General features: G+C 51.6%; 9 protein-coding genes across 9 annotated transcripts; 6 read left to right on the top strand and 3 right to left on the bottom strand.

Annotated features, from left to right (window-relative positions):
- Positions 1 to 2,452: 2,452 nt before the first annotated feature.
- On the top strand, positions 2,453 to 3,281 carry SAICODRAFT_51388 (heme peroxidase; the record flags this gene model as incomplete). Its single annotated transcript, XM_019169054.1, has 2 exons — positions 2,453 to 2,578; positions 2,628 to 3,281. 2 exons carry the CDS (start codon positions 2,453 to 2,455, stop codon positions 3,279 to 3,281), a joined length of 780 nt encoding a protein of 259 aa, XP_019027129.1.
- Positions 3,282 to 3,451: 170 nt separating this feature from the next.
- On the top strand, positions 3,452 to 4,501 carry SAICODRAFT_28333 (peptidase C15, pyroglutamyl peptidase I-like protein). The gene has a single exon (XM_019167123.1). The coding sequence runs from the start codon at positions 3,670 to 3,672 to the stop codon at positions 4,336 to 4,338; it is 669 nt and encodes a 222-aa protein (XP_019027128.1). The 5' UTR covers positions 3,452 to 3,669; the 3' UTR covers positions 4,339 to 4,501.
- Positions 4,502 to 4,832: 331 nt separating this feature from the next.
- On the top strand, positions 4,833 to 6,854 carry SAICODRAFT_86509 (PLP-dependent transferase). The gene is made up of 2 exons (XM_019171438.1): positions 4,833 to 5,151; positions 5,209 to 6,854. The coding sequence occupies exons 1-2, from the start codon at positions 5,022 to 5,024 to the stop codon at positions 6,681 to 6,683; spliced, it is 1,605 nt and encodes a 534-aa protein (XP_019027127.1). The 5' UTR covers positions 4,833 to 5,021; the 3' UTR covers positions 6,684 to 6,854.
- Positions 6,855 to 8,481: 1,627 nt separating this feature from the next.
- SAICODRAFT_50980 (Nucleotidyltransferase) lies at positions 8,482 to 9,459 on the top strand (the record flags this gene model as incomplete). The annotated part of the gene is made up of 1 exon (XM_019169024.1): positions 8,482 to 9,459. One exon carries the CDS (start codon positions 8,482 to 8,484, stop codon positions 9,457 to 9,459), a length of 978 nt encoding a protein of 325 aa, XP_019027126.1.
- Positions 9,460 to 9,467: 8 nt separating this feature from the next.
- SAICODRAFT_99906 (Bud-site selection protein) lies at positions 9,468 to 10,954 on the bottom strand. Its single transcript, XM_019172190.1, has 2 exons — positions 10,842 to 10,954; positions 9,468 to 10,789 (listed from the first exon to the last, which is right to left on the bottom strand). Exons 1-2 carry the CDS (start codon positions 10,878 to 10,880, stop codon positions 9,476 to 9,478), a joined length of 1,353 nt encoding a protein of 450 aa, XP_019027125.1. The 5' UTR covers positions 10,881 to 10,954; the 3' UTR covers positions 9,468 to 9,475.
- A 35-nt stretch (positions 10,955 to 10,989) lies between these two features.
- Positions 10,990 to 12,013, top strand: SAICODRAFT_28329 (tRNA 2'-O-ribose methyltransferase). The gene has a single exon (XM_019167122.1). The coding sequence runs from the start codon at positions 11,029 to 11,031 to the stop codon at positions 11,872 to 11,874; it is 846 nt and encodes a 281-aa protein (XP_019027124.1). The 5' UTR covers positions 10,990 to 11,028; the 3' UTR covers positions 11,875 to 12,013.
- A 181-nt stretch (positions 12,014 to 12,194) lies between these two features.
- Positions 12,195 to 13,627, top strand: SAICODRAFT_28328 (SGS-domain-containing protein). The gene is made up of 5 exons (XM_019167121.1): positions 12,195 to 12,333; positions 12,385 to 12,507; positions 12,561 to 12,688; positions 12,736 to 12,795; positions 12,846 to 13,627. Exons 1-5 carry the CDS (start codon positions 12,203 to 12,205, stop codon positions 13,532 to 13,534), a joined length of 1,131 nt encoding a protein of 376 aa, XP_019027123.1. The 5' UTR covers positions 12,195 to 12,202; the 3' UTR covers positions 13,535 to 13,627.
- Positions 13,628 to 13,727: 100 nt separating this feature from the next.
- Positions 13,728 to 15,946, bottom strand: SAICODRAFT_74213 (uncharacterized protein). Its single transcript, XM_019170920.1, has one exon. It carries the CDS (start codon positions 15,887 to 15,889, stop codon positions 13,766 to 13,768), a length of 2,124 nt encoding a protein of 707 aa, XP_019027122.1. The 5' UTR covers positions 15,890 to 15,946; the 3' UTR covers positions 13,728 to 13,765.
- A 208-nt stretch (positions 15,947 to 16,154) lies between these two features.
- SAICODRAFT_16063 (TAP42-like protein) lies at positions 16,155 to 17,792 on the bottom strand (the record flags this gene model as incomplete). The annotated part of the gene is made up of 4 exons (XM_019165601.1): positions 17,293 to 17,792; positions 17,127 to 17,239; positions 16,781 to 17,066; positions 16,155 to 16,727 (listed from the first exon to the last, which is right to left on the bottom strand). Exons 1-4 carry the CDS (start codon positions 17,398 to 17,400, stop codon positions 16,155 to 16,157), a joined length of 1,080 nt encoding a protein of 359 aa, XP_019027121.1. The 5' UTR covers positions 17,401 to 17,792.
- Positions 17,793 to 18,069: the final 277 nt, after the last annotated feature.

The following is an 18,069-nucleotide window of genomic DNA, read 5'->3' as shown; positions in this document are numbered from 1 at the left end:
TGAAGCAATGGCACTCCGAGCCTCGGCCCTCTCCAACGCAGTAAGAAGGATGTGTCTGAAGGCCTCAATACACGTCGAAAACTGACGACTTTTGCATGTGCTGTTCTTGGCAGGCTTCAACGTGTACGTTTGCGGATCGGCATTCCTGATCCCAACCTGAGATGGTCTTAGCCCGAGGTCAACGTTTAACCTTCGTTACGGGCCGTCCGTGTATTAAGGGTCTCCACATGCCGTGTACGTGGCACATTAAGAGGTTCATCCGACCACGAATCACGGCCCAGGAATATGAGCATTACAATTTCTCGAGGCCTGTCACGCGCGGACCGAGGCTCGGATGTTGTTCTCATGATCAGGGAGATGCGTGGAGGGTTATACACTTGGCTCATGTGAAAGGTCATTTATAAGTGAGCGAAATTCCTGACACAGCTGGACTACAAGCTTCGGAGTTGTCAGTCACAAGCTCAACGACGAAACATTCACGATGGCTTCCCTCATCACTTGGGCCATGAACGATGGCTCCTACATCTACAGATTTGTGACTTTCAACGCGCGCTTCCTCATCCTTTACCCTTTCATCTTCTTCGTAGCATACCCCTTCTTCTTGGCCCTGTCGCTTTCGCCCGTCCTCGGCTGCGGAAACTTCGACTTCAGCGAGAGTTTCAAATTGGATAGGTCGGCGCCAATGAGCGGTGATCACGGAGTCGTGGCAACCCTCTTGGATGGTTTCTTGGACTTTCTCGCTTTGTGGATCGACTTCGCTCCGGCTGTGTTCAGCTCTGCATACTGGGTGCTCAAAGTCATTGATGGCCTTGCTGCGGACGTGAAGATGGGAAAACTGACTCCATGGGATACGGCTTTGCATCTGATGTCCTTGATTGAGTACGGTTGGGAAAATGTCTTCAAATACGTCGATGACCGCAAGCTTCGTCAAGAAGACTTGCTCGTGTGGTGCTGCAGACTTCCGCCGGCACCCAGAAACTCGACATTTCGTCCTCTTTTGGAGTACGCGATTGTTAGCAATTTATGGAACGCTCTTCCTCATCCTATCGGAAACTGGGCTCACTACGCGCTGGGTGGTCAATATCGCAAAGCTGATGGGAGCCATAACAATCTCAGTCTTGCGGACATTGGAAAAGCTCACGGAAGACTCATTCGTGATGTCACCTCACCAGTCCACGACGCCAAGGAAGCCCCCCAGACTGAGTTGTTTGATGGTTCGGGGAAGTTGCCTGACGCAAAGGATGTGTTTGACAAGATTCTGAAGAGGAGAGATTTCACAAAGCACCCGAGCGGCATTTCGGCCAACTTTTTCTACAACGCAACTTTGATCACCCATGATCTCTTCAACTCTAAGAATTCCGATCAATCTATCAACAAGACGACAAGCTACGCCGATATGAGCTGGTTGTATGGTATGTTACATCTGAGGGTACACATAACAACCACTAACCCCAGGCGTCGTAGGATGGACTGCCCACATGCAGCAATCTGTTCGCTGGAACGAATGGGTGGAAAAAATCATGAAAGAAGAGCCTGATTTGAGCAAGAATACCAAGAAAGAGACCGACGAAGCCAAGGTCAGTTACTTGAAAAACGAAGAAATGCCCAAGTGGATGCAAGACTGGGTCCTTGATAAGAAGAACAGGAATAAGCATATGAGTACACCTGAAAGAGTACCCATACAGAACTGGATCATGGGTCACAATGCTTTCCATGGGAAACTGTACCCGGATGTCTTCGCCGATCGACGCTTGATTGTCCAACCTCCTGGTCTTGTTTCTTATGCTCTTTTGTGGGCCCGCAATCATAATTGGATTGCCGAACAGCTCGTCCTGAACGCCACAGACGATACGCGGTTTGCCTCGAAGCCTAACACTATTGCTGAGTGGGAAAAATACGACGAAGATTTGTTCCAAGTCGCGAGGAACATCAACGTCATGACTTTTGTGCAGGCCATCGTGAGGGACTACGTTAGGACGATTCTCGCACTCTATAGGGAAGACTCGATCTGGACCGTTCCCATCCCCAAAGATTTCTCGATGATGCCAAAAGACATCCCTCAAGCTACGGGTAACCAATGTTCCATTGAGGTATGAAGTCAACTCCCTTGTATTGAGCATAACTAACATTTTCGCAGTTCAACTTCATCTACAGGTATGTACACAGCCGGCCTACCTCTATATATTACTGACAAGACTGCAAACAAGGTGGCATTCCGCTATCTCCCAGGTACGGTGTGTAGAGACTTCCATCACGCAATAATTAACATGCTACTTCTTAGGACGATGCAGCATGGGCCGAAGTTGCTATTCATGCTCTCATGAAAAATAAGCCTGGCGTTCCAACTCCCGATGAGTTCTCAAAGGCAATGCACAGCCGGCACAGGAATCGTGAACTCGAAGATCCCCGTGTACGTGACTACTTCGACAATCAGAACGGTGCGTTACCGAACATGGAACGGACAGACAGTGGTAAATATCCAGATGAGATTCTTGCTGAAAAGCTCAAAGCCTCAAGGAAGATGCCTGCCGGTGCCTTTGGGGGCACGCAAATTCCCGCGATTTTCGAGCCTATCGAAGTATGTGCAATTCGAAGCCGGCTCTGGCATCACTAACATGTCGGCATAGATCTTGGGCATCGAACATGGACGCAAAATAGGTGTCTGTACGCTAAACGAATACAGGAAATTCCTTGGCTTGCGTCCTTTCAAGGACTTTAATGAAATGAATCCGAAGTTGGCAAACGAGCTGAAGGAACTTTACAAGAAGGTTGATAATGTGGAACTGTACCCTGGCATCGTTGCTGAGGAGGCAAAGCCGGCCGGCCCTGCCGCGGGCCTCTGCACAGGTTACACGGCTACCTTTGCTATTCTGTCTGATGCAATCGCCCTGGTGCGCGGAGACCGCTTCCTCACTATGGATGCAAATCCGTACAACCTCACCAACTGGGGTGTCGCGGAGACGACGCCAGACCTTAAAAAGCACTTTGGTAACATATTGGGTATCAAACTCTTCAACCGCCATCTGGACAATGCGCGCTTGAAAGACCTCGGGCTTTCGTTCCCTTTGGACGACATCCATACACATTACATGTTTTCGACGCCGGAGGAAATTCAAAAGTACATCTCGCTTTTGAGGAAGGGCGAAAAGCCTCAGGAGATCAGGAAACCTAAGCGCATGGTAGATCACCAGAACCGGCCCCTCATGAGTGAGGCTACAGGACCGGGGTCCAACGGTGTATTGAGGGGTGCTGTTGGGATTGACGGGATTCGTACGGCTTAATATGAAAATGCAGTAGCTTATGCTTGGAATCGTTTTAATGCTTGGCTTTGACGGCAGTTGCAGAATATTTGTAGTAGTTGTCTGCAAGTATCAATGCAAAATGTTGAAATCTGAAAGCTGTTCTTCGTATTTGTAGCGACCGAAATGCTTGTGGCCCGGTCAGCTGCAGTTTGCCACGACCTGCTCAGTTCTCGCTGCCCTCGGCTCTCTCGGAACCCCAGATCGCCAGGACGTACAAGACGTATGGAGGTGCCCCGCCTTAATTGCCCACCCTCTGCCGAGCTTAAAGTCAGTACCAGATAACCCAGTGATTGACCATTTATAGCCCGTGATACCTTCTCCAGTTCCAGGTCTTCGTCCTCTGATCTCGTCGTACGTCATTGCAGAAATGGCTCCTATTAACGATCGCACACTCAGCATTCTCATCACCGGATTTGGTCCATTCAGCGTCAAGAAAGTTAATGTCAAGATCGAAACGAATCCGTCATCAGAGCTGATCCGCTTCCTTCCTGATACCATCGCCTTGCCCGATGGGCCGGACGCTCCACTGACGAAGAGCAGGGATAACCACGTCTCTTATCCGGGACTCAAGGCAATGGTTGAGAAGGTGTACGAAGAGCAAGAATGGGACTACATCTTCCACTGCGGTGCATCTGCCGCGCGCCCCAAAGTGTCCATTGAGACCCGTGCACGACGTTCGGGGTATGAGTTGCCTGATACCGATGGGCTGGTCACGCCCGGAGGGTTCGCCGTTCCGAAGGGCGAGGGAGAACAGGAGTACGCAACTGCTATCGACGTTCCTGCACTTGTAGCCCATTTGGAGGGAAAGGGTTGGGAAGGCAAAGTGCAAGTCAGTAACGACGCTGGGTTGTATTTGTGTGAATGGACATATTTTCACTCCCTGAAAGCAGCTACTGGAAAGAAGACGAAAGTTTTGTTCATTCATGTTCCAAGCCCTGGTGGGGAGCTTGAGTGGACGCATGAGAAATTGTCGGCTTGCGTGAAGGATGCCATGACGTGGGTCATTATGAAAGGCGAGGAGGCTTCGTCGGCTTAAACGATTGTGTGACAAGGATTGTGTGGTTACACGGGATGTACAATCAGAGGGTGAACGAAGATAATGACAGTCAAGAGATACCGGATCGTTATAAATTAACAAGTCGATGATACCACGCCTAGAGTCCAGGACCTACAAATAGAATACCGTCTTTGATATCGCCACACCAGAGATCCAACACCAGGCGAAGAATCGCAAGGAGGAGACGTAAAATCTTTCAAGTGGATCTCATGGACGGCGTCGAGACTGGCATACTGTAGCATACCTACCGTACTCGCCCCGGCCCAGGCACCAATTGCAACGAGACCTCGACGGCGACTGCAGCAGCTGGGGTGAGTAGGATTTTCTATTACATTGGTTTGTCAAGTAAAGTTTTCTATAGAAACAGTTTCTCTTCCGCAGACAACCGACTTTTGTGCCCGGAAACCCGCGACCTCAGGTGGAGACTGCACGTTGATATATCGGCCCCTCCGAGTCTCGGCCAGAGACGCCGACAGATCTACCCCCTCCTCTATATCAGCCAGGCGATCAGCAACAGAGTCATACGGATCAAGGACCTCCAGCTTCAATAAACGACATTCCATATCTCTGTTATCAAGCAGCGGCGTCAGCGTTTCTTGAGTCATCATCCCGGAGTCGATCTTTATATCTTTCAAACAGCCCTTATCACACAATCCATAACCATGAGCTGCACCTGTACTCGAGGAAGACTGCTATTTCACGCCGCTTCCCGCACTGCTAGTGCGGCTTCATCAAGGGCCTCATCGTGTGCGTCGTCAGTTGCTTCAAACGCTCCAAGATCCAGTACTACGAGTATGTTGCATCGATCCATATTGGTGACTGATCCGTTGGCTTACGAGTTTTGCTTAGGTCGTACCTTCACAACTACCATGCACAACAAGTCAAGGTTGAACGCGGATATGGTTAATCCTCATGTACGTGCAGCGGAGTACGCTGTACGTGGTGAGCTTGCTATCAAGGCGGAAGACCTTCGCGATCGCCTCGAGGCCGGTGAGAAGCTGCCATTCGACCATGTAATCAACGCAAATATCGGCAATCCGCAGCAGCTGGATCAGAAGCCTTTGACCTTTTTCCGCCAGGTTATCGCGTTGACCGAATGTCCTGATCTTCTCAGCGAGGAGAACTTGCCAGTCACGAAGAAGCTATTCCCTAGTGATGCAATCGAAAGGGCGCAAGTACTTCTGAAGGAGATCGGATCAGTGGGTGCGTACAGTGCGTCGCAGGGTGTGATGGGTATCAGGAAGAACGTCGCCAAGTTCCTTGAGGAGCGTGATGGTCACCCCGCGGACCCTGCGGATATATACCTTACTGCTGGTGCGTCTCAGGGTGTGCACACCATCCTCCACATCCTCATTGCAAATCCAAGCACCGGATGTTTAATCCCTATTCCTCAATACCCTCTCTACACTGCGACGTTGGCGATGCTGAACGGTCGTGCGGTGCCATATTACCTGGACGAGGAGAAAGCGTGGTCAGTCTCGATGAACGACATGCGTGATGGTTTGGAGAAGGCCGAGGCGCAGGGTACCGATGTGCGTTCGCTGGTCGTCATCAACCCCGGTAACCCTACAGGAAACTGCTTGGCTGTTGAGGACATGAGGGACGTTCTAAGGTTCTGTAAGGAGGAGGGTTTGGTTTTGTTGGCCGATGAGGTGTATCAGACGAATACGTTCGTTTCTGACCGTCCGTTCGTGTCGTTCAAGAAGGTGTACCGCGATATGTGCGCGGAGGACCCGTCGATGGAGGGCCTCGATATGGTTTCTTTCCACTCCACGTCGAAGGGAATGATTGGAGAGTGTGGACGAAGAGGTGGGTACTTCGAGTTGACAGGTTTCGACAAAGATGTGCGCGATATCATCTACAAGTCGGTATCCATTACTCTCTGCCCACCTGTATCCGGACAAATCCTCGTTGATTTGATGGTAAATCCACCAAAGCAGGGCGATGAGAGTTATCCCCTCTACAATAAGGAATACAGCCACATCTACAACAGTCTCAAGGAGCGTTCACAGGCGCTTCTTTCCGCGTTCAAGAGGATGGAGGGCGTCGACTGCCAGGACGCTCAGGGTGCCATGTACCTCTTCCCCCGCTTGACCCTTCCGCAGAAGGCGCTTGATGCTGCCGCGGAGGCTGGAAAGACCCCCGATGCGTTCTATTGTTTGCAATTGTTGGATGCGACGGGTGTGTGTATGGTCCCCGGTAGTGGATTTGGTCAGAAGGAGGGTACGATCCATTTGAGAACGACGTTTTTGGCTCCTGGAACTGAGTACGCTGAGCGTATCGTCAAGTTCCACGAGGACTTCATGAGGAAGTATAAGGACTAAAATGAGTTGGAGAGGCAGTTAAGGTGGTCGCACGATGGTCGTATTTGCTGGAAATGCGTTAGATGACATGCGTTCATTGCAGGCGTTGGGCAGGGAGTTGCTGGTCCCACTTATGTGTTAACGTTCTTCTTCTTCGTATGGGTTAGAGGAGAGGCTGGCTTTCTGGGTTTCCTGATCATATCTTTGTTGCTTTATGTTACTTTAAGTTGGCGGGCAATATTTTGTGTAAGATGGGATGGTTCATGATACTCAAAATATCGGGAGCTGGGAGGAATACATCATCTACATCACATCTCTGTCCCTCACTTTTCTTCCGCGGTGTTACTGTGCTGGCATAGCTTCCCGAATTCGGCAATTCAGCACAGTCTTCGTTACCGTGCATCATATCCAGGACGTACGAACTTCTGAGAACCTAACACCTCTGAACAACTCTTCGCAATGCTCAACAATGGATCCATGGAAAAGAAATACATTCTCATTCACCAATTCAGATGACAAGGCTTCGTTCTTTGCCTTCCATGACGATGTCTTCAATGGGAAGGATGATGATTATGTCCCGGCTCTAGCCTTTCGGGAGGAGATAAGTCCTTCTACCGCGGTAAAGCGGATATGTAGCGGTACAGAAGACGGAATCCAGCAGAAGAAGTCTCGCTTGAACGAGGGCCCTCTGAACGCCGTTACTGTGCCTGGAACGGTTGTATCAAATGCAGATGTGGAAGATATGGCAGCTACAACAACCTTATCGACGAGAGTCATTCCTGACTTGAAGGAGCAGGCTGCAGTTTCCAACCACTTGACACCAGTTCTAGGGGTGAATGCTGCTAATGGGGCTCCTGAGGCATCAATGAACATACAGTCGACACTGACGACACACATACCGGCGAGAGCAGGTGCTGGGAATCGCACTGCACCGTCTTCGCAAGTTGGTCCTTCTGAGAGTTCGCAGTCACCACGGTTTATGACGAAAGAGGACGCAATGAAGAGAGCCCTGCGGACCCCAGCGGCGCTCAAGAAGGCGAAATCTCTGCCTGAAAGAACAACGCCCTTGCAGGCACACCAAACCAAGACTTCAGCTTCGCCTTATCCGCAACTTTTCTCAGGATTGACATTGTACTTCATTCCGAATGCTCGCAGTGGGTCACGTAAAGCCAGGATGGATAAGGCGGAACAGTTTGGGGCAGAGATTGCCAATGAATGGTCTGAAGCTGTGACGCATATCGTGGTGGATGCTCAGCTACCGGGCAGCGTAGTCCTTAAAGTGTTGGGCATGGAGCATGTGCCTTTTGGCGTGAATGTCGTGAAGTCTACCTGGACGCCTAATTGCATTATGATGGGTAGGATTGTACGATGCGACGAAGCCCAATACGTCATTGAAGGCCTACTTACAGAAACGCCGGTATCAACGCATTCGCAGCCTGAATCCGACAAGTCACTACAGCTTAAGCCTCCAAGGCAGCGCAAGCAGATTGAGTCGTCTCAACATACTACGAGCATCAGTTCTGAGGAGTTTCCTACACCTAGAAAGCCACAAGCAGGCTCACTGAATTACCCTCCGCGCGAAGGTATGGAGGCGACGGCCGTGGATGCACAAGCTGGAGAAACGAAGCCTCTCGATGCACTTGATGCTGCCATTGCAGAGGCAATTCAGCTCCCCGCTGCGCTCGATTTGGAAGACGATGGCTCAAGTCGCCGACCAAGTTTATCTAGGAAAAGTTCGAAGGACGAAGAGGACGAGGAAGGAGTTGGCGACGTGTCAAGGATACCCGCGACGCCGAAATGGCAAGAGACCTTTCAGTGTATGCACGCGAACACCGGCGAGAACGACGATAATCGTAACAACGAAACGATCGACATCCTTACGAAAATGCAGAAGTATTACGAGGACACCGAGGATAACTGGCGTGCCATAGGGTACAGAAAAGCCATCACCTCTTTGAAGAAAGGGAAGACTTTCATTGCAACAGCTGAGCAAGCGTCGAAATTACCGGGTGTTGGTACGAGGATTGCGGAGAAGATCGAAGAAATTGTGGCCACCGGAAGACTTCAAAGGCTTGAGTCAACAGACAACCCAGATGACAATGCCAAAAGGCTTCTCACAGGTATCTATGGCGTTGGCCCGGTACAGGCTCAGAAATGGGTGCAAGCCGGCATCAAGACGTTACAAGATGTCCTTGATAGGGGTAAGCCTACGTACGACCAGAAGGTTGGGATCAAGCACTACGACGAGCTGAACGAGAAGATGCCCCGGTGGGAAGCAGCTGCAATTTCACGTCTTGTCATTGACGAAGCTCGGGCAATCGATCCAGGACTGGAGCTGCATACCATGGGGTCGTTCCGTCGAGGAGCAGAGAAATGTGGAGATGTCGATATTATCATCACGAAACCCAATGTTCAGATCACCGAGCTTCGCGGTGTTCTTACGAAACTCACGAAAAGACTGAGGATCCGCAAAGTCATCACTCACGATCTCGCCGTGGCGCACAACACGGATGGAAGCAAGTGGATGGGTATTGCGAAGCGAACAGATCCCGACGCAAAGCACAGGAGGCTGGATATACTGCTCGTTCCGTGGCAAGAACTTGGCGCTGCACTGCTGTATTTTACGGGTAATGACATCTTCAACCGATCGATGAGATTGCTGGCCAAGAAAAGGGGAATGCGGTTAAATCAGCATGGACTGTTTCGAGATGGCGAGCTGGTTGTCAGCGAAACGGAGGAGCAGATCTTTGATGCATTAGGCGTGCCATTCCGGCCATCACACGAAAGAATACCATAAATACCCTAGTTATAGTCTAATCGAAAGTAATCTTCTTACCCTGGAAAGGTACAATTGTCTTCTCTTTCTCCTTAAGCGCCTGTTTGGCAGCCCAAGACGGGTGAACCGGCTTAGCCTCCAGTTCCCTCCTCTTCGCCTCCTTCTCTGCCAACTCCTTTGCCTTGATGGTATCCCTAACTTCACGCTTCTTCTTCCTCTCATCGAATGCCTCCCTCTCCTTCTGACGTTCTTCCTGCTCCTTCTTGACATGAGCCGCATGACGTCCAAACTTCTTCTCGGCAAGTGCGCGACGAGCACGTTGACCCATGCGGTTCTTGCGCTCCTTCTTATCGAATTCGGCGTATTCGCGGTCAGCGTCAGAATCAGATCCACCCGAGAAGTAACCTGCAGAAAGAGATGGGAGGAAGACAGTTGAGTCGGGCTTCTTTGGTAGCTTGGCCTCCTTCGTCGCCTTCTTCTCCTTCTTCTCCTTCTTGGCGGGAGGGGCGGAATCTTCATCTGAAAAGTCGGCCGAAGCTGCGCGTTTCTTAGACTTTTTAACAGGAGGGACCTTCTCCTCATCCGAAGCATCACCCATATCGAAGAAGTCCTCCACCTCCTCCTCATCACTGCCCTCGCTCTCATCCTCCGCATCAGAACCACTGATCTCCTCTCCTCTCGCAGTAGCTTCCTTCGCAGCCCTAGCCTTAGCCTTGGCCTCCTTCTTCCGCGCCTTTTTTGCTTCTTTCTTCTCGTCCACAGCCTTCGGTTTCTCGACGACTCCAGTTGCTCGTCCAACAGACTCCACAGCCGTATCCGCAACCTCCTTCACGACTTTGGTATTGAAGAGTCGCGCAATGACGTTCTTGGTAGAATCAGGTGAGTCCTTGTAGGGGTTTTCGACAGCATCGGGAAGAGAACCAGTCTCGACCAAGTCGTAACGCTTGTGCAGCTTGTTTGAGATGTGAACATTGGCCAACTTCGGAAGATCGATCTCTTTCAGCGCGGACATCTCCGCCTCCAGTCTCAGGATCTGAGCATCATCCTTCTCCTCCGCCTCACGAGCAGTCTTCAGCCTCTTCACCAACTTCTGAGTCTCAAAGGTTTTCGCCTTTTTCAAGGCCTTCAGGGCCTCCTTGTTGGCGTGAAAGACTTTCTGCTCCACGAGCTGCTTCTGCAACTCCTTGGCTTTGTTGACTGCGGCCTGACGATCCGAAAACTCAGGAGCTTCCCTGTGACGGTGACGTTCACGGCCGAGTGCCATCTTGACCCTTACCAGCTTGGGATCCTCTCCCAGGTATCCCTTGACTCGCTCCAATTCCCACTCGAGGTTCGTCCTCTTCCGCTTCCGCTGTAACAACATATGAGCACCAGTCCATAGAATTCATAGCTCAAGTCCATACCGAGTGCGCATCTGTCTCCATCTGGTTATTTCCTGCCATTGCTCGAGCTCTTCGATGCCTTCACGGCCGCCGACCGCTCTCGGGACTTTTCCAAGTACGAGCTTTGCACCCAGCCACCCGCGCCGCGGGGTCAAAGCTGCTTTCCGCAACCCGATAAGACCGAAAAATCTGTAAAACGATCAGAAAAATGGGAAAGTCGAGTAAGGACAAGCGTGATGCTTACTACCGTCTGGCGAAGGAGCAGGGGTGGCGTGCGCGGTCGGCGTTCAAGTTGTTGCAGCTTGACGAGGAGTTCAATCTTTTCGAGGATGTGAGACGGGTCGTGGATCTTTGTGCGGCGCCTGGGTCGTGGTCGCAAGTGCTTTCGAGGAAGCTTGCACAGAACGTGCCTGCTGGTGAAGCCCCGACGATTGTTTCGCTCGATTTGCAACCCATGGCGCCGTTACCGGGTGTTACAACGCTACAGCTCGACATTACCCATCCTTCAACACTACCAACCGTCATGCACCACCTTGGAGGGGAACCAGCAGATTTGGTGGTATGTGATGGTGCACCAGATGTTACTGGTCTCCATGACTTGGACGAATACATCCAGGCTCAGTTGCTGCTGGCAGCACTTACTTTGGCTACCTGTGTCCTTCGCCCTGGAGGAACCTTCGTCGCCAAGATTTTCCGTGGTCGTGATGTCGGCCTTCTATACGCTCAACTGAAGGTCTTTTTCGAGCGTGTAACATGCGCAAAACCTCGTTCATCGCGTGGATCCTCCCTGGAAGCTTTCGTTGTGTGCGAGAACTATACTCCGCCAGAAGGATTCACTCCTACGCTGGAGAAGCCATTAAGTTTGCCGAGTGGAGGAAGTGAAGGATGGATTGCGCCTTTTATTGCATGTGGTGATTTGAGTCAACCTGATTCCGATGCGACGTATCATCTTGAGGGTGGTGCAGAGAGAGTGAGTTTGGATCCTGTACAGCCGCCGACAGCGCCGCCGTACAAAAGGGCTGTGGAAATGAGAAGACAGAACTTGGTGCAGTGATAGACGGTTTGGAAGGGAGCATAGGGGGCCTTACCAGAGAAACCGGCACATATGGAATGGGAACATTGCCAGGCATACATCGAAAGATCGCTTAGAAAGAGGTCTCGCTGTCTAGAGAACATGGAGAACAAAAGACATGACTCAACATGATTTATACTCTGTCCTGTATTACTCGCTCAGCTCATGGACTGCCTTCCCGCGAGCCATGCAAGATCATGCAACCCTTAAACCTTAATTCCAGCAGGAACATTCCTACGTGGATCGTAACGACACCCCATCCTCTGATCTCCTCCACCTATAGCAGTACAGTTGTATAGCAATTGAAGCAATGCCATCAGCAGCAGATTTGGCAGCTAAGGGAGCGGATGCTCTCTCTGCTTCTCAATACGCTGAAGCGATCCGACTCTATACTGAAGCCATTGCGCAGTCACCAACCGCAGTTGACTACTACATCAAAAGGTTTCTGATATGAGAAAAAAATACGGTGCTGGTACTTACGACTTTCGATAGGAGCACCGCGTATGGCCGTGACAAGAAATATGACGAAGCACTGCGTGATGCTGAGCAAGCACTCTTCCTCGCTAGATCTCGTGGAAAGAGGGAATTGATAGGACAGGCACAGATGCGCCGTGGGTATGTGGTTCTCCTCCTTAACCCGCCGGAGTTTGACTGACTGTGTACCGCAGTATCACTTTGTTTCAGATGGACCGCTTCGCAGATGCCGAATTCACCCTGCACAAAGCAAAGGCAATCCTACCAAATGAGAAGACGATTCCGATTTGGGAGGCAAAGGCCAAAGCAGGGCTAGCTAAGAGTGAGTGCACGACATATCTATGTATAGTCAATTACTGACATGGACAGATCCGGGACAAGATATTGCTGTCGAGGAATACGTTACGGAACCCAACCAACCTACCGAAGGTCCGTCCCTGTTCCAATATCGAATGACGAATGCTAACAGCCATGCACAGCTCAGCAACTCACTCCCGCAGACTCGGCTGCCAGCGCAACATCTACCGCAGCAGCTGCTCCGGCTCCTTCCACCCCCGCCGTTCCCCCAGCTCCCCAGAAAGTCCGCCATGAATGGTACCAAACCCCTGCGGCCATCAATCTCACCTTCTTCGCAAAAGGCATCCCATCCGACAAAGTCTCTGTACAATTCCAACCCATCACTTTCTCCATCAGCTTCCCCCTCGCCGACGGTTCCGACTATATCTACGAAATCGATCCCCTAGGCGGAAAAATCGATGTGGAGAACTCCAGTCATAAAGTCATGTCCACAAAAATCGAAATCAAGCTCGCGAAAGCCACGGGCGGTCAGCAATGGGCGACCCTTGAAGGGGCTGAAGTCCTCCCAGACCCCAAAGCTTCCGTACACGCATACCCGACCTCGTCCCGCAACGGACCGAAGAACTGGGAGAGTTTGTCGACGAATCTCGATAGTGCTACGGGACCTGACGCAGAGCCGATTGGTGATGCCGCGCTGAATCAGTTGTTCCAGACGTTGTATAAGGATGCGGATGAGGATACTAGGAAGGCGATGATTAAGAGTTATACCGAGAGTGGGGGAACGAAGTTGAGTACGAATTGGTCGGAGGTTGGGAAAGAATACCAGGCGCCTACCCCACCTGAGGGAATGGAGGCGCGGAAATGGTCGTAGGTTGCAAAAGATCTTGCTTGCGAAAGGTGAATGCATCGCATAGCCTATTCAGATGAAGGAGTATCATAAGCCAAGCACGATGAACGAAGGGTATAGATATCCGTTTATTTCCAGAATTAGTTGTTCTATTGGGAAATCATATGCCATGCCACACGTAACAGAAAACTCCCGCGTATAATGAATGTTCTTGAATGCACCCCCATCCCCGCCTGTATAACCCTCTGTCGTAGCTTACGACCAGACATCCTCCTGGTACTTGGCGCCATTCCTCATCTGCTTAACCAAATCCTCAGCCTTCTTCGTCTCCAAACCCCTACACTTCTCAAAGATCCTCACGAGCGTTGCCTGAACATCTCGTGCCATATGCGCAGCGTCACCGCAGACGTACAAGTACGCACCCTGCTTCAACAACGCATCGACTTCCTCAGCCTTTTCCCACAAGAGGTGCTGGACGTATGTCTTCTTGGTAGCGTCCTCACGCGAGAAAGCAGTGATCATCTCGAAGCTGTCGCCGAGGGCTTTCTGGTACTCGGGCCACTCGTCCTCGTACATGAAGTCCTCATCACGTCTTCTGCATCCGTAGAAGAGAACAGTCTTTCCGACCGTCTTGCCCAAAGCCGAAGCCTGGTGAGCGCGCTCAGCGACGAAGCCGCGGAAGGGAGCGACACCGGTACCAGGACCAATCATGATGACGGGCTTAGAGGTGTCCATGGGAAGTTTGAAGTTTGAATGACGGGTGTGTACGGGGACGTGAATGCCGTCGTACTTGTTACGCGGGCCAGTGATGGCGTAAGTCTTTCCGTTCAACTCAGGCTGCTCGTCACCGTGCTGCCTGCGCTTGAGGGCGAGGAGGTAGTTGGTCGTGACACCGTGTAACATACTCTCGTGGTCAGGACCCGAAACACTCATAGGAGCCTTGCGCTCCACGACTGCAGTGATGCTGATTGTGCGAGGAGAAAGCAAAGAAGAAGAGGAGATAGAGTAGAATCGAGGCTGGAGATGAACCAAGTTCTCGATCCAGAGGGAGAAGGGAACGCTGGCCCAAGTGTGGCCACGAGCGACCATCTCCATAACCTGAGCAATGTTGCAGTAACGGTCAGCGACACGAGATTTGAAGTACTCCTTGTCGGATCCAAGCTTGACGAGAGCAGCCTTTGCCTGTTCGGTGGGAGCGAACTGAGCGAGGGTAGACAAGAACTGACGAGAGACAGGTGCGCAGATCTCAAGGTAATATCTCGGGATAGCGTCGTAGGTAGAAGGAGACGGGAGAGGGATCTTGGTGGTAGAGTCCAAAGCAGTCACGGAGATAACGGTGTGACGCCTCTCAGTCAATCCAAGTACAGCCAAGAAACGATCGACCTCCTGATCAGCATTGGTAGGCCACACGGCGATATGGTCACCAGTAGTGTACTTCAACCCCGACTCACCCAAGTCAATCTCCATATGCAAACAGTTCCTATCCTTCGTCTTGAACAACTCCTTCGAAGTCGTGATAGCAGCCACGTAGGGGTTGTGCGCATTATACGGTCCAACATGCTTCGAACCCAAATGATGCTTGCTAGGCTCACCGACATAAACGGTATCGTCAGCGACACTCAATGTAGGCTGCTCAGTGACCTGCAGAGTGGGCTCATACAACGCCTCATGCTCCTCCAACCCAAGCTCAGCGGCGACGGCCTCCCACATCCCATCTTTCCACCCGAGAAAGTCCTCTTCCATGGTACCATCACCATCATCACCCTCTCCAGCCATACCGATACGCTTGGCTCCAAGACGGGTGAGAGCCTCGTCGACTTGACGGACCATGGCGTTGTAATGCTCATACGTCCTATTCCCCAACCCAAACGCAACATATTTCATCTTCTGCAAAGGCTTTTCGTCTGCTGACCCACCCTCGGAGAAAGCAGAGCTCTCATCCCTCACGAAATTATAAAACTCCACCGCGTTATCAGTCGGCTCGCCCTCCCCATACGTCGCCAACACGAAAATCGCCAACTTCTCCTCCGGGAAAGTGTCAAGGTACTCGATATCATAATCCTCCAAGTCGGCAGTCATGGTCTTCAGTCCGAAGCGCGCATGTCCCTCTTTCGCCAACCTAGACGCATAATCCTCCGCGGTTCCGGTTTGGGAGCCGTAGAAGACGACGACGTTCTTGTCAGACTGCTCCATCTTCTCCACGATATTCCTCGTTCTCTTCGCCTTCTTCGCACCGCCCGCATATGGAGTCGCGGCTGTGCCATTACCGTATGTCTTGGCCGCCTTGGGTTTTGCCCAGAGCGTGCCTTTGGTGAAGTACGCGAGGGTGGCGAGACCTACGACGCATACAATGACGAGATCGAGGATGTCGAGTGCCATTTGTGTTGGTACTGCTCAATGGCAAAGGGAACTCGGTGGAGTGGTGGAGCGGTTGTTTGTCGTATTTATCAGATCGAGGCCGGCGCGGATCGGCTCAACACTTTTGGAGTCAGGGCCGGGCGCGGGCGACGTGTTTTGGTACGAGGAGGCCTACAAAGACATGGAGGCGACGTGTAACATCAAAAATCGGGCATATGAGATGAACAACATTTTAGATCCGTTGCGTAAATCCGACAACCTCGGCTATCGGTTAGTCCGGTCCACTTCACCCCCTCCGGAACCCCATATTCCCCGCCCCCTTCGGGTTCGCCTCCACGAACTCATCCCACTCCCTAGCCTTATACATCTTCCTATCACTTTCCTCCTCATCATCCTCATCCTCCTCTTTTTGTTCTCCACTTTGTTCGCCACCACCTTTGATGACGTTTCCTCTGCGTTCTTCCTCGGCGAGGTATTCCTCGATTGACATTGTTGGGAGGTTGTAGCCGGGCCCAAAGACGGATTGTTGGAAGCGTTCGCGGTCGCCGGTTATGACGAACGGTCTAAGAGGTTTCCCAGTATTAGGGTCAAGGAGGGGTCCACTCTTGGGTAGTCCGCGCCCACCGACTACAACGCGATCATCGTAGTCGTCTCCCCGCTGTCCGTCACGTTCTCGTGCCCGCGTATCAAACTCTTCTCTCCGCATAAGATCCGATACCGGGGGCATGAATGCCAACATCTCCAATTCCTGGGCAATACCTTCTAGTGCCGCGACAGCCTTCGTGGCGTGGAATGAGATTGTTGCACTCCATACCGAGCGAAGGGTTTCGTCGTGTGATTGATCTGCTGAACGGAGGATCTGTACACTTCTTATTAGCACAGATTTAGGGGACATAATAAAGAGGAAGGTACCTCAAGGTTTCTTTCGAGTTCTTTTTCGCGTTTATACCGTGCGATCTTCGCGGCTCGTCTCGCAGCTGGATCTCCACCGCCGCGTCCCATTCCCAGTGCTTCGGATGCTTTCCCGGAGAGTGCTGCTTCGGCTGCGCGTTTATCTTCTACTGCTAAGAGTCCGTATGCCTCAATCTGCGTAAGGAACAATTTGAAGGTATTCTGCGAGAGAGCAAGTGTGGATTTCCGGTCGCTGGTCATGCGTAGGGTGTAGAGACTCGCGAGATTATATGGACATAGAAGATAGCTGTATAGCCGGCCAGTTAGCTTCACGACAAGCGAGGGAAGGTTATTGAGCCTGCTATACCGTAGTTCCGATGAATTGATTTCCTCCAGCTCCTCATTCAAGCTGAAGAGAGAGATACGGTCGATGAGCTCACAGCATCCTTCGTAGAGTCGAATCGCTTTCTCGACGGTAGCCTGCATGCGTCGTTAACACGAGTCACCACTGAATCTCATCACGAATCGCACACCTGAACCTCCGCCACTGGAACTGCCCCTTCCTCTATCGACTGTTGAACAGACTGTGCTTCATCGTATACCTCTCGAAGGGACCCGTTGCTTGACGAGAACTCTGCCATGATGATGTCGAATCTCTCACGTTCTCTTGGAGGAGCGCGTATATGCACCTAGTGCACGGTCAAGGTCGGAGCTCGACGTTCGAATCCGGCCAGAGCAGCATTTAAACGCGTTATTGAAGGGCAGACAGCATACAATGACCAGCAGACGTAGCGGACGCGGCACCGCTCCAGCTCCCACCGGCGACGTCTGGGTCGAGACAGAGATCCCTCCTCCATCACAGCTCATCAAGCGCGGTGGCCATCATGTGAAGTCGTACTCTGCCTTCCAACGTGGCGACACAATCTATCGAATTGGAGACATGGTCGCGGTAAAGAACACCAGACTAAAGCCCCTTGTCGCTATTGTTCGACACTTCTTCGAGGATCTGGATGAGAGGGTGCCGAGTCAGCGGATGAGGTTCGTTATTGCGTGGTTTGAGAGGTGTGATGACCCAGGGATCAAGCCTGAGGTGCCCCCATTACAGGTAAGACGAAAGCTAGCCCTTGTGTTAAAGACAAGGCTCACCTTCTCTTACAGAACGAGGTGTATATTTCGTCACTTATGAACGATGACAACACAATTTCCATGATCCTCCACCACGTCAGCGTCCTCCCTCCCTCCCTCTTCACCCAAAAGTTCCCCCGCGGCATCCCCATCCGGTCAAAAGACATCAACATCTACTACCAATG

The sequence above is a fragment of the Saitoella complicata genome (genome assembly GCF_001661265.1).
Source record: "Saitoella complicata NRRL Y-17804 unplaced genomic scaffold SAICOscaffold_1, whole genome shotgun sequence".
Taxonomy (NCBI): Eukaryota; Fungi; Ascomycota; class Saitoellomycetes; order Saitoellales; family Saitoellaceae; genus Saitoella; species Saitoella complicata.
Note: the sequence above shows the minus strand (reverse complement) of the source record. Positions and strands in the feature narration are given on the sequence as shown.

Excerpts from the sequence above, each read along its gene's own strand:
- SAICODRAFT_86509 (XM_019171438.1), top strand. The coding sequence starts at position 5,022 with ATGAGCTGCACCTGTACTCGAGGAAGACTGCTATTTCACGCCGCTTCC. Across the intron at positions 5,152-5,208 it reads TCCAAGATCCAGTACTACGA|GTCGTACCTTCACAACTACC; the intron begins GTATGTTGCATC and ends AGTTTTGCTTAG.
- SAICODRAFT_28328 (XM_019167121.1), top strand. The coding sequence starts at position 12,203 with ATGCCATCAGCAGCAGATTTGGCAGCTAAGGGAGCGGATGCTCTCTCT. Across the intron at positions 12,334-12,384 it reads GTTGACTACTACATCAAAAG|GAGCACCGCGTATGGCCGTG; the intron begins GTTTCTGATATG and ends GACTTTCGATAG. Across the intron at positions 12,689-12,735 it reads CAAAGCAGGGCTAGCTAAGA|ATCCGGGACAAGATATTGCT; the intron begins GTGAGTGCACGA and ends TGACATGGACAG.
- SAICODRAFT_28329 (XM_019167122.1), top strand. The coding sequence starts at position 11,029 with ATGGGAAAGTCGAGTAAGGACAAGCGTGATGCTTACTACCGTCTGGCG.
- SAICODRAFT_28333 (XM_019167123.1), top strand. The coding sequence starts at position 3,670 with ATGGCTCCTATTAACGATCGCACACTCAGCATTCTCATCACCGGATTT.
- SAICODRAFT_74213 (XM_019170920.1), bottom strand. The coding sequence starts at position 15,889 with ATGGCACTCGACATCCTCGATCTCGTCATTGTATGCGTCGTAGGTCTC.
- SAICODRAFT_99906 (XM_019172190.1), bottom strand. The coding sequence starts at position 10,880 with ATGGCAGGAAATAACCAGATGGAGACAGATGCGCACTCG. Across the intron at positions 10,790-10,841 it reads TGGAGACAGATGCGCACTCG|CGGAAGCGGAAGAGGACGAA; the intron begins GTATGGACTTGA and ends ATGTTGTTACAG.